The 14,173-nt window shown below is 41.7% G+C and overlaps 1 protein-coding gene across 4 annotated transcripts in view; it reads left to right on the forward strand.

The window, feature by feature from the left end:
* The first annotated feature begins 2,776 nt into the window (after positions 1 to 2,776).
* The window catches only part of UBR2 (ubiquitin protein ligase E3 component n-recognin 2), a 107,748-nt gene continuing 96,351 nt past the window's right edge, over positions 2,777 to 14,173 (forward strand). For all 4 annotated transcript variants that reach the window (XM_066248704.1, XM_066248612.1, XM_066248785.1 and 1 more), the window contains exons 1-2: positions 2,777 to 3,216; positions 11,247 to 11,506. In XM_066248704.1, the coding sequence (XP_066104801.1) occupies positions 3,139 to 3,216; positions 11,247 to 11,506 (338 nt within the window). In that variant the 5' untranslated portion in view covers positions 2,777 to 3,138. The remainder of the gene's footprint in view (positions 3,217 to 11,246; positions 11,507 to 14,173) is intronic.

Below are 14,173 nucleotides of genomic sequence, written 5' to 3' on the forward strand. Positions count from 1 at the left end.
CTCTGCCCATGTTGCAACTGAGCTATTTTTTAGCACCTGAGTCAGAGGCTCCACAGAGCCATCCTCAGCGCTGGGATCCTATGTGCTGGAACCAATCGAGCCATGGCTGTGGGAGAGGCAGAAAGAGGGAGAGCAAGAGAAAGAGAGGGAGAGGAGAAGGAGAGGTAGGAGTGGAGAAGCAGATGATCGCTTCTCCTGTGTGCCCTGACCAGGAATCAAACCTGGGACATCCACATGCCGGGCCAACACTCTACCACTGAGCTAACCAGCCAGGGCCAGTAAATAACTTAATGGACCTACTTCTCTATGTAAGAACATTCTTTTCAGCTGATATGGGCCCCACCCCCCCGGGGTGACCTAGTTATCTCTGAGAGCAACATGCTACTTCCTCTTCTTCTTCTTCTTTTTTTTTTTTTTTTTTAAGATTTTTATTTATCCATTCTAGAAAGAGGAGAGAAAAGAAACAGAAAAGCGAGGGAAAGAGCGAGAAGCATCAAATAGCAGTAGTTGCTTCTGATATGTCCCTTGACCGGACAAGCTCAGGGTTTCAAAACAGTGACCTTAGCGTTCCAGGTCGATGCTCCGCCCACTGCGCCACCACAGGCCAGGCACGACGTGCTTCTTAAGATGGTGTCATGGTTATGACAAGCACTAAAACCCATTTTGCCTAACAACATGGATTAGTTACTTTTGTAGAAGGAGAAATATGAAATTAAGTGAAGATTTAGGATCATGTCTGGGCCCAGTAAGAAGCCACAGTGAGAAGCCGGGAACAGAGAGAATACCCGGGGTATTTGGAAATGATAGGTGGCCACCCAAGGGGGCCTTTCTCACATCCCTGTCCATGCCAAGCCCCACTTTGCTCCTTTGGCCCTTTCACCGGTCACATTATTCTTTCTGACCTAGTAAACTTCCTTCTAGAAATTTATCCTCTGGCTATGCTCAAAAAGAGTTTGCCCATCTATATAAATAGGGAATTTCACTCAATATTACTTTAACACAAAACCCTGGAAAGAGCCAGTGAGTTCATCAATAAGGTTGAATACATTATGATGCATTTATAGCGTGGAATACTATGTAGCCGTGAAAATGATGAAGTATTATTAGGTTAAAAATTAATATGGACTCCTGGTTTATTCGTTAATTTAATAAATATGTAACCTGACCAGTGGTGGTACAGTGGACAGTGTGTGGACCCAGAATGCTGAGGTCACCAGTTGGAAACCCTGAGGTCTCTGCCTAAACATGGTCTTGTTGGCTTGAGTGCGGGCTCACCAGCTTGAGCGCAGGGTCGCTTGATTGAGCGTGGGATCATAGACATGACCCCATGGTCGCTGGCTTGAGCCCAAGGTCGCTGGCTTGAGCAAGGAATCTTTCACTCTGCTGTAGCCTGCAGGTCAAGGCACATATGAGAAAGCAATCAATGAACAACTGAGGAGCCGCAACGAAGAATTGATGCTTCTCATCTCTCTTCCTTCCAGTCTGTCTGTCCCTATCTGTCCCTCTCTCTGTCTCTCTCTCACACACACAAAAAAAAAGAAAGAAAGAAAGAAAGAAAGAAAAAAAAGCTTTGTTAATAATACTGTTAACAACAATAACATGTCCCAGCCTGACCAGGCGGTGGCGCAGTGGATAGAGCATCGGACTGGGATGCAGAAGATTCAGGTTTGAGACGCCAAAGCCGCCAGCTTGAGCGCGGGCTCATCTGATTTGAGCAAAAGCTCACCAGCTTGAGCCCAAGGCCGCTGGCTCGAGCAAGGGGTTATTCGGTCTGCTGAAGGCCCATGGTCGAGGCACATATGAGAAAGCAAACAATGAACAACTAAGGTGTTGCAATGCGCAACGAAAAACTGATTGATGCTTCTCATCTCTTCATTCCTGTCTGTCTGTCCCTATCTATCTCTCTCTCTGATTCTCTCTCTGTCTCTGAAAAAAAATGTCCCAAACCTGGACTGGGTCAGAATTTTTTTTATTTTTTAGCCAAATATAATTCACGATCTCCTTCTGAAAATAAATTAGCATGCCTGATGAACTGTGTAAGCAATTTCCTGATAAACTCTAAGAGAATTGAAGACTTGTTCTAGGAAACTCATTCATTCCAACTGTCAGTCAAGTGTCCAATTATCTCTAACCAAATATAATTTTATGTTGTGTCTAATCTAACAATTATCTATTTCTGTAAAACATCCCCATCAAGAGTAAACTTTGAATTGTCTTGGTAGACTTATTTTCTTTTGCAGTAAACTTGTAATAAATTTTTATAAGTAGTCATAACTAACTTGCTTGGAAATATTTTCTTCAATAGCAGTTAAACATGTAAAACCTTTAAAAACCTGGATGATGTTCACCTTCGTTACTAAAGGATGAGGGGATGATAAACGACCGGTTGTAGAACTACAGGAATAGAATGTAATTTGTTCATTTATAAGACAAGTATTTGAGCGCCTACCATATCCGAGGCTTTGAAAAATACTTGAGTATCTACAACGTTCCTGACACTGTTCTATAACCTGCGGATACAAAATTGAACAGATGGGATTGGGAGAGTAAAACTACAATTCCCACAATATCTTGCTCTTCCGCCTCTTCCCAGGTGGGCGCTTCTTTCCAGTTATTCTTTTCCCATGATTCTACTTGTGCAGAAAAGCCCCGCCTACTTAAATGCCTTATGCTCAGTCTCTCGTTAGGAGATGGACTACAACTCCCACAATGCCCATGGGCGTACCCTATAAGGGCTTGACTTCTTCCCGGCTGTGCCTAGCACGACTACGGTTCCCAGGATGCTTTGCTTCCTCTCTTGGGTGTTATTGCCCCTTTCCCGGTGCGGGACACGGTAGAAGCGAGGGAGAATGCCAGAAAAGGGGTGTCTTGTGTCCTTCCCCGGAGCAGGGACGAGGCAGTGACTTGACTCTTGGGCGCTGAGCCCGGGAGGGAACCCAGGAGGCCGCCGTCCCTTCTGACTTGCTCTACTTGCTCTCTCCACGCTACTTTTCGTCTTCTACACCCGCCGCCGGCTGGACGGCTCCGGACAGACTGTCTGGGGCAGAGGTGGCGATCTCGGCCACCGGGGCTGTGGCCAGGCCGCGGCCCTTGGGGCGGCGGTAGCGGCGTCAGCGCTGGGGAGGAGGACGAGAGAAGATGGCGTCGGAGCTGGAGCCGGAGGTGCCGGCCTTCGACCAGAGTCTGCCGGAATGTTCGGCTGAGAAGACCGCGGGGGTGAGTGCCGGGACCCGGGTGGGGACGTCCGGCCCTTGCAAGCCGAACCCCGTGGGAGGACTGACTCCTGGAAATGCCGGAGCGGCCGGGCCTTGACTTGGTGTAACCACCGCGTCCGGCTCTCCGGCCTCCCCTAGTGGGGAGCTGTCGGGGGAGGCCACCGATCCTGCCCCTTTCCTTCGCTCTTTATCCTCAAATAGCCCCCGGAGCTGCTCTGTGCACCAGCCGCCTTTCCAGTCCCTTTCTGCCCGGGAGAACAAGCAGCTTTTCATTATTCCTCTTTTCCCCACGCTCCCAATAAGTCCTCAGCACATTATGCCAGGTCCTGCAAGACGGGAGGAGAAGATTTCCTGGTGTTTTGGGTATAATCGCCCTACTTTCTCTGCCTGATTCCTTTTCCTGAGATCAAGAGGAGCGTTGGCTCCTCCACCGAAAAATGCCACCTTTCAACGAGTCCCTACTTTGTTTCTGGGACAGCCCTGAGCACCAAAGGATGCAAACGACGCTGTTCTTCCTCTTTCCCCTCTTCCGTGCGTTTTTACACGGGTTTGGTCAGTCAACAGCGTTGATGAGTGTGCGGAAAGCAGTGTTTCGCCACACTTGCGGAGTGTGAGAAAGACGTAGTGGGCGCTGGGAGATCAAAAAACTAATTTTTCTAGGAGTTTTGGGGGTAGTTGAGTGGAGAACAAACATTACATTAAACTTTGAAAGACCAGCCTTCGATAAACAGAAGTTGAATAATGTGAGGTTTGGTCACAGCATAGTGGGAACAAGTTATGCCCCAAACTAAAACCATTCAAACCCGGTGTTGCACTTGATGTAGTAAGAATATGCTCGTGTAAATAAGTAGCAGGGTTGTAAGATGATTACTTTAATAATCTCGATGGCATCTTTCTTCAAAGACAGGGAACACCCATTAGAACAGATTGTCCAAAATTATTATGAATGGACCAAAACAGCTCAGGCCTCATCGCTAAGGCCTTCTGTTTAAAAAGCTACTAGGAAGGGAGTGAACTTGGATCCACAATGTAATGAACAAAAATTTTGCGGGTCGCTGTAGGGATGCTGGTCAGTGAGGAGTTATTTTGGGTGAATTGATGAGGACACGAAAGTCAGAGAGGATGGAACAAATGACAGGAGTAGAGGTGAAAAGTTTAAAGAAATACATAGTTGAATGATAAGCACTTGCTTTTTTTTTTTAACCGACTTGTTTAATCTAGGTCAATTTTCATTTATAGTACTTTCTGCTTAATATTACAACCACCCAAGGATTTCCAGCCCCCAGGGGCCTTTCATTTAGCAAAGAGATTTAAAAAAGAAAAAGTGTTACAAGTAAACAGTAAAATGGCAATCATGGTTCTCTGTCTCCATGTCATCCCGTTAATATCCATATTGATAACTATTCTGGTATTTTCTTCAAAGTAATATTTTCTTTTACTCCCACCGAATTTCTCGTGTCTGTTGGCCCAGTGATACAGGCTATGTACTCTTGTTTTCAAAATCCTGCAAGTGCAACTACTAATTAGATCAGAACTTCAACTTGGTGAGGTTCCTGAGGAAACCAGTTGGAAAACCAGTGCCAGAGACCTGTGCACCTAGGTCTGGTTTAGTGCAATTCTGAAGCAGGTGCAACAGAGAAAATGGAGGGAAACGCAATCAGAATTTATTGATTTGGACTTAATTCTGCTTCTCTCCCCTTTTCTCCCTCTTCCCTTTCACTGGTTCCAGCTAGGGCCCAGGTGCTGAGGATAGCTCCGTTTGTCAGAGCTAGTCTACCTCAGGTGCTAAGAATAGCTCTATTCAAGCATGGCCCCAGACACGGTTTCCAGGTGGATCCCAATTGGGGCGCATGTGGGAGTCTGTCTCACGATCTCCCCTCCTCTCACCCAGCCAAGCTATCCTCAGTGCCTGGGGAGGATGTGCAAACCAATCAAGCCACCGGCTGCGGAAGTGGGAGAGAGGGGCAGAGAGAAGCAGATGGTCACTTCTCCTGTGTTCCCTGACCGGGAATCGAACCTGGGACATCCATACGCCAGGCTGGCGCGCTCTGTCCGCTGAGCCACTAGCCAGGGCCTGTGAAGGGTTTATTGTGTGTATTCAACTTAAGTTCCAGCATAGCTCTTTATCACATATTGAAATGAATCAAGTTTTCTCAGGTTAGAAGTCAGTTTGGGGAGGGTAAGCACTTAAAGGAAGTAGCTATTGCAGCCTTTGGACCTCTGATACTGTGGCTTGTTGGGATCACATCCATTTGAAATTACTTAGTAAGCACTAGTGTCCTGGGAACCATTTTATTTACACATGGCTTCTCTTCTATTATGAGGAGGAAGGACTCGCCTAACTAGTATGCCTCACAAATAAAAGCATGTAGCACTCTCAATACTTTTAAGTTTAGGATATTAAAGAGAACCTCCCTTCTCAGTCTTCTGTTTTTCTTGGTGGAACTGATTCCACAGGTACGACTTTTCTGACACTTTTTGAGTCTATGTTGGGTGCTCTACGGATTTGATTATAATATGTTCCAATGGATGAGTATGATTTAAGAAGTAATGTTATTTTCCCCCAAGTATAAAAGAAATACATATTATTATAGAAGTTTTATGCCTTGGTTATTTTTTTGCTTAAAATTTTTTAACAGTTTTATATAGTATTCAAATACACAGTTTAATTCTGTGGTTTTTACTATATTTACAGAGTTGTGCAAACATCACCACAGTCAATTTTAGAACATTTTTATCACCCCCAAACAATAATCCTATACCCATTAGCAGTCAATCCTCTCCTTTTTTTTTTTTAAGAGGGTCAGAGAGAGAGAGAGAGGGAGGAACATGGAGCTGCTCCTGTACGTGCCCTGACCGGGGAATCAAATCTGCAACCTCTACGCTCCAGGACAATGCTCCAGCCAACCATGCTCTGGCCAGGGCTTAACCTTTATTGATATATTTTTTAAAGGTTTTATTTATTCATTTTTTAGAAAGAGAGAGAGAGAGAGAGAGAGAAGGGAGGAGGAGCAGGAAGCATCAACTCCCATATGTGCCTTGACCAGGCAAGCCTGGGATTTCGAACCAGCGACCTCAGGGTTCCAGGTCAGCGTTTTATCCACTGCACTTCCACAGGCCAGGCACAACCTTTATCGATCTTGAGAGAGACAGAGAGAAGAAGAGAGAAGGGAAGCATTTTTTGTTCCACTCAGTCATGCATTTTTGTTGTTGCTTCCTGACCAGGGATCGAACCTGCAACCTTGTTGTTTCAGAATGACATTCTTAACCGACTGAGCTAACCAGCCAGGGCCAGCAGTCAATCCTCTTTATTACCTAAACTTCCAAACTTTAGGCTACTACTAATCTGTTTTTGGACTCCGTTGATTTTCCCATTCTAGAAATTTTATATAAATAGAATGGTACAGTATGCTGTCTTTTGTGTTTGGGTTTTTCATTTATACTCCATTCCTTTTTATTGCAAAGTAATATTCCATTGTTATGCATATCCCATACTTTATTTGTTCATCAGTTGGTGAATATTTGGGTTGTTTCCACTTTTCAGATATTGTGAATCATGCTGCTATGCATATTTGTATACAGTATTTTTGTGGGTACATATGTTTTTATTTCTTTGGGCTTATACTCAGGAGAGATATTGCTAGGTCAAATGGTAATTCTATTTTTAACGTCTTTGAGGAACCCCTAAATTGTTTCCCCTGAAGTGTCTATATCATTTTACATTCCCACCAACAGAGTATGAAGGATGTGGCTTTCTTCACATCCTTGTCAACACTTGTTACTGTTTTTTTTTATTATAGCCATTCTATTGGTTGTGAAGTAGTACATATATGCTTGTACAGCTATTGATCCACTTACGACCATTCGACTTTACGACCACAATCGCTAGCCATGACTGCTCCGCGTCTGGCAGCGCAAGCGTTGCCCAGCTGGGCGTACGGCAGTGCTGGCCAATAAAATATTTCCTACGTGTTTCTATATTTTGATATGTTTTGCAATTGGGAAAATGTTTCCTATGGTATTTTTTATTTTTTATGTTTTGCAAATATTAAACCAGTTGTACTGGTAATGCAGTGTTTTACTTAAACCTGACGAATGTAAAAATAAGAAACAAAATGGTATAGAGATGATACAAATGGCATAAAATGAACAAAAAAAATTATGATATATAACAATAATGAGAGAAAATTATGATAAAATATGACTTAAAGGTTTTTATAACATCATTTCACAGTACTGTACATATAACCTACTCAACTTATGACCAAATCGTACCTATGACCAGTCTGTCGGAACCAATATCGTGGTCTTAAGTTGAGCACTGGTTGTAATTTTGGTTTGTATTTCCCTATGACTTGTGACGTTGAACTTTTTTTTCCCCATTGATTTGAGAGAGAGAGAGAGAAAAGCATCAACTCATTCAGTTTAGTTTTGTGCTCATTCATTGCTTCTTGTACGTGCCTTGACCAGGAATGGAACCCACAACCTCTGTGCTGGCACAATGCTTATCCACTGAGCCACTCAGGGCGATGTTGAGTGAGCATCCTTTCATGAGTTTTTGGCTATTTATATATCTTCTTTTTGGAAGTTTCAATTCCTATCTTTGGCCTGTTTTTAAATAAGATTTTTTTTGTCTTTTATTATTGAGTTTGTATATTATTTTGACTTGTGAATGCTTTTATTCCTTTTTTAGAAATCATAATGTGATTTAAGTATTTCCTTATAATATATAGTCCTGAAAACTCCATTTCTGCAGTAGCAATTGTTGTTTTACAATTAACTTACATGTTGATTATCCTTGTTGGAAAGCAAATCAGACGTGGTAAAGAGGATATAATTTTAATTGGGTGTAGAATAATTCGGTAATGTAAAAAAGCTAACCTCTAGGGAATCTTCGTTTTTGTGTTTATTGTAGTTGCACCCCATCCCCAGGCTTCGATTTAGCATTCAAAAAAAGGAACGCTCCCAGAAACATTGTCATAACATGTTTACTTTAGTGAAATGAGTTGACAGTTTCTTCACTTCCCTGTCAAGGACTTCCAGTGCTGCAGTGTTTATTATTCTGCTGTGTACATTGGTGTGACAGCCACAGGTGTCTGAAATAAGGACAAATTAACCAAATTAGAAATCTCAATAGTTTTTCATGTTAAACACACTAGAAGCTTATGTTGGTGGGAACTAATGTGAAAAGCCGGAGATTTCACTCTTGAGAAATACATGAGGAGTTCTGAAAGGCAGCCAAAGACTTTATCTTCCTGCTCACTTTCTCTTCATAACTTTTCCCCTTTTAATTTATGCTGTTGCAAGTTAGTCATTCAGTATCTCTGGTATAGAATTTTCATATAAAGATACTTAATTTTATATATTATTTAAATTTAGTGACACTAAAATGCCTGTAAAAAATCCCAAATCTATCACATGTTTGAATTTGGAATATATGCCTGCCTTTCTTGAACCAGATTTTAATATCTTGTTAATAATTTATAATAACATGTGATAAGTAATATTTAGAATGAAATGCTTGTTTATTAATAATATATTTTATATAAGTTAGCTGATTTTTTTTCCCATAACCGAAAGCTGATAATAGTTTCTGAATTTTTTGTATAAGAAATGTTTGAACAGATTTGACTTGTCAGTGTTGTTGGAATTGCAAAACAACATGATTTCTTTTAGAAAGCATTAAAATTCTGCAAGTGAAGTTTTAAGAGAAATGGGAACGTAAAAATAAAAACAAAAGTTGCTTTTAAAAGTAAACTTTTAAAATTACCTGAAGCATAATTTTCCAGGATCATGGAGGTGAATTCTTTGAGTCTATTTTTCAGTTACAGTTGATATTCAATATTATTTGATAAATTTCAGTGTACAGTGTAATGGTTAGACAATATGATTTATGAAGTGATGCCCCAATAATTCTAGTACCCACCTGGGAATTCTTTGAATCTTTTTTTTTTTTTGAGAGAGAGAGAGAGAGAGAGAGACAGGAACATGGAGCTGCTCCCGTACGGGCCCTGACCGGGGAATCGATCTGGCATCCTCTGGGCTCTGAAACAATGTTCCAACCAACCGAGCTATCCAGCCAGGGCAGTTTTTTGAATCTTAATATTTAATTTTTCTTTCATAAACAGTAAATTGCTTAGGATAATTTGACTCTATTTTCATTCATATTTTAAATAGGGTTTGCTGAGAATGGGTGAAACACTGGACATTTACCCTTGAATGTAACCCAAAAGTGTTTTGTTTGTTGTTTTTTTAGTTCAAAGAATTAGATTCTAGTTTCCTTGTTGGTTGATGACTCTTTGACTTTTATTGTTGACTACTATATTTTTTCTCATTCTTTTATAATTACTGAACTCTGCGTGTGTGTGCCTGGGTGTACTTGTATGTGTGATTTAGATTTAGAGCCGCTGCTCTAAAGGGAGAAAAAAACAAAGTTGTGGGATTGTCTCCCAAAAAGAGCTGTCTTTTTAAGAGTAATTTAGCCTCTTTTCTTCTTACATAAAACTTCCATCAAGCCCTTTAACTTATGAACAAGTTTTTTTACATTTTAATAAAAGTTCTCTGAAATGTGCAATTGACTAGAAAGTTAATATATGCCACCTCATGAATATTTAAAGTCTCTTTATATGCTATTTTTATTTTTTTTAGATTTGTAACTTTTTTTTTTTAGATTTTATTATTCATTATGGGGGGGGGAGAGAGAGAGAGAGAGAAAGGGGGAGGAGCAGGAAGCATCAACTCCCATATGTGCCTCGACCATGCGAGTCCAGGGTTTTGAACCGGCAACCTCAGCGTTTCCAGGTTGACGCTTTATCCACTGTGCCACCACAGGTCAGTATATATGCTCTTTTTAGACGGAAGGAAGTGGTTGAAAGCTTGTACAAGTAAGAGTTAAAATGAAGCTCTTACTCTGTTGTCTTGTGCTGTTAGACATCATTTGAACATGAACTCTTTTGTTGAGGTTGTAATTTGGAATTTAAAAAGTCATAGGTAAACGCTGGATCTGTGTCACTAATTCAGTTAACTGCATTTTTGTAGAAGTGAGTTATTTTATATTTTTTATTTTTTTTTATTTTTCATTGATTTTAGACAGAAAGAGGAAGAGAAAGAAGCATATTTTTTAATTTTTATTTTTAGCACACGCAAGAGAGATAGATAGAGACTGAGAGACAGGAAGGGAGAGATGAGAAGCATCAAGTCGTAGTTGTGGCACCTTAGTTGTTCATTAATTGCTTTCTCATATGTGTCTTGACTGGGGGGGGTGCTCCAGCTGAGCCTGTGACCCCTTGTTCAAGCCAGCAACCATGGGGTCATGTCTATGATCCCACGCTCAAGCTGGCAACTTCGGGGTTTCGAATCTGGGTCTTCAGATCCCAGGTCAATGCTCTATCCACTACAGTCAGGCAAGAAACATTCTTCTGTTGTTCCACTAAATGTTCATTCCTTGATTGCTTCCCATATGTTTAGAAACTGCAGGCCTGGGATCTGCTTTATTTCTGCTTTCAATAAAACCACAGCCTGGCCTATGGTGGCGCAGTGGATAAAGCATTGACCTGAAATGCTGAGGTTGCCGGTTCAAAACCCTGGGCTTGCCTGGTCAAGGCACATATGAGAAGCAACTGCTATGAATTGATGCTTACCCCCCACTCCTTCTCCCTCCCTCTGTCTCTCTTTAAAAAAAAAAAAAAAAAAAGGTCAAACGGACTCGATGGCGAGTGAGTTATATAATGCCTTATTGTGGTCCTAGTCCTGTACTGCCTACAGAAGGTTGCTCCTCGAGTTGAGAGTTGAGAAGAGGGGCTCATTTCACTTTAATTTTACTTTCCCTTTAAGTAGGATTCTAAAATAATTTGTAATTTAATAGAGTTATAAATCTTGTCCTTTTTGGAAAGAAGACATACAGTGATGAATGTTGTCAATAAAATTATTTATAAGACTCTTATCATTATTAAACCTAAAGAAAATAGATTTGTTCAAATTAGTTTATTGACATTCTTTACAACTCTTTTTTCTTTTTATCTTTCTTTAAAGAAATGGCTGCAAGCAACTGATCTTACTAGAGAAGTGTACCAGCATTTAGCCCACTATGTCCCCAAAATCTACTGCAGGGGCCCCAACCCTGTTCCGCAGAAAGAAGACACACTGGCCCAGCATGTCCTGTTGGGGCCGATGGAGTGGTACCTTTGCGGGGAAGATCCTGCGTTTGGATTTTCAAAACTTGAACAAGCGAACAAACCTTCTCATCTTTGTGGTCGTGTTTTTAAAGTAGGAGAGCCTACATACTCTTGCAGGTAAAATATTGCAGTTCTCTTTCTAAAAAACACTTGTTTGTACTTGACTTTTTTTTCACCTGAAACTTTAAATCTTTGATTTCAAATTATGAAGGATAATATAAAGAGAAAAAAGAGTACATAGCAAGTATTTATATATGCAGTGTAATAAGTAATTATAAAACATTCATGTGATTATTTTCCAGATCAAGAAATAGGATATCACCAGCATTCCAGAAACGCACTCTGTGGTTTCTGCCTACCCCACAATTAATTGCTACCTTGACTCTTGTCATAATCGCTTCCTTGGTTTTCTTGATAGTTTTTAAGTTACAGTGATTGTTGATGTTCACATTATCCCATATTTGGCCTGTGGGAGCCGTGTCACACTAGCTGCTTTATCCTTTGCACAGGCCTTCAGTAGTGTTGGAGTGCTGCTTTGCTCTCTGGCTCAAGACGTCCACAGCTCATTTTTTACTTACTCTGACCCACCTAGGATCATGTTACCAGACCGAACCAGGTCCGAGTGCTCAGTAGTTGCCAGCTAAAAGATGATTTTCTGAGAAGAATTTTTATTGTGAGCCAGCAGGCCAGGACAAACACCCAATCCTTCTGTTTATGAGGGGAATCATGCACAAACATCAGGGTAGACTGTGCCATTGCATGTATGGGTGGGGACTTGCCAGCGCTCGCGCAGTCGGAAACATGCTTAGACATATATCATGTTCAAAACTATGATCTGGGTGGAGGTTTTAGTGTTCGAATGAGGGTATAGTGAGGAAAGTTCAGGAGGAGGTCACTGGAGGGTTCTTCAGCTGCTCCAGACTGTCTCAGGACCCCCACCCCCACCCCCGGTCCTGCAAAATACCCTGGGCTTGTTCCCGAAAAACAGTGTAGCAGTCATCAGCATCAGGGATGGTAGGGTAGTACACACACGAGTCTGACCAAGTCTTGGTCTTTCTGTGAAACTTGAAGCAAACTTTCAAGATAGCATTACACAAACCTTACAAATTGTAGACTTATCTGAGTGAGTTATAGATTCCTCGAGACAGAGTTATAAAGTCTAAAGGAAGGGTAGTTATGCTCGGTTACTTGCTAGGCTACATGTGTAGGTTAGGTTATAATCAGCCATTTCTGCAAGAAGTTTTCTTTTGGTTGGGAGTGACAGTTCGGAACTGTGATCTGAGTGTTGTAGAAGTACTGCTATTTTTATTTATTTATTTTAACGTCTTATGGAGAATTGAGTATACTAGAGTAGAAGATGGGAAAATACTCATCTCCTTTATGACTTTCTTTTCCTATTTCTCAGAACTAGTCGTTAACATTTTCTTACGTATCTTTTCAGAAGTTTTATATGCATATGCAGGCCTATATATAAAATTCTCTTAAACACACATGTGCAAACAGACATAAGAAAGAGAGTATGTTATCTATGTTCTCTATACTGGAATAAATTTTTCTTTCACTGTTTAACAAAATTTTGACATCTGGTCTTATCAGTTAATATAACTAGATAATCTGTTCTGTGGGTGTACTGTTTCTTTTATTTTTATTTTTTTAAGTGAGAGGATGAGAGACAGTGAGACAGACTCCCGTATGTGTTCTGGCCAGGACCTAACCAACAACCTCCTTCTGGGGCCATGCTCAAATCAACAGCTATTTTTAGCACCTGAGGCTGACATGCTCAGACCAACCAAGCTTACTTCAGGGTTGACACTCAAACCAATCCAGCCACTGACTGCAAGAAAGGAATAGGGAGAGAAACAAATGGTCTCTTCTCCTGTGTGCCCTGACCAGGAATTGAACCCTGAACATCCACACACTAGGCCAACACTCTATCCACTGAGCTAACTGGCCAGGGCCTGGATATACTATTAATTGAGGCATTGTATAACATATTTTTCCATAAGACTTTTTCTTGTAATTTTTGGGAAAACCTCTGAGTATCAATGGTCACCTTTATCAGCATGGTTACAATACTGATATATATACGTGTGTGTGTGTATTTTTTTTTTTTTTTTTTTTTTTTTTGAGAAAGATATAGGCAGGGAGACAGATGAGAATCATCAACTAATAGTTGTGTCACTTTAGTTGTTCATTGGTTGGTTCTCATATGTGCCTTGACTGGGGGGCTCAAGCCGAGCCAGTGCCCCCTTGCTCAAGCCAGTGGCCTTGGGCTCATGAGCCTTGTGCTTCATTCAAGCTGGTGAGCCTGTACTCAAGCTGTATGAGCCCACGCTCAATCTGGCAGCCTTGCGATTTTGACCCTGGGACCTCAGTGTCCCAGGTCAACGCTCTGTCCACTGCACTCCCACGGGTCAGGTCCAGTAGAATTTTTTTTTTCTTGTATTTTTCTGAAGAGAAGCAGGGAGGCAGTGAAACAGACTCCGTCATGTGCCTGACCGGGATCCACCCAGCATGCCCACCAGGAGGCGATGCTCTGCCCATCTGGGGCATTGCTCCGTTACAACCAGAGCCATTCTAGCACCTGAGGCAGAGGCCATGGAGCTGTCCTCAGTGCCCAGGGCCAATTTTGTTCCAATGGAGCCTTGGCTGCGGGAGGGGAAGAGAAAGAGAGAAAGGAAAGGGGGAGGGGTGGAGAAGCAGATGGGCGCTTCCTGTGTGCCCTGGCTGGAAATCGAACCCGAGACTTCCACACACCGGGCCAACGCTCTACCACTGAGCCAG

This window comes from Saccopteryx bilineata, chromosome 1, assembly GCF_036850765.1.
Source record: "Saccopteryx bilineata isolate mSacBil1 chromosome 1, mSacBil1_pri_phased_curated, whole genome shotgun sequence".
Classification (NCBI taxonomy): Eukaryota; Metazoa; Chordata; class Mammalia; order Chiroptera; family Emballonuridae; genus Saccopteryx; species Saccopteryx bilineata.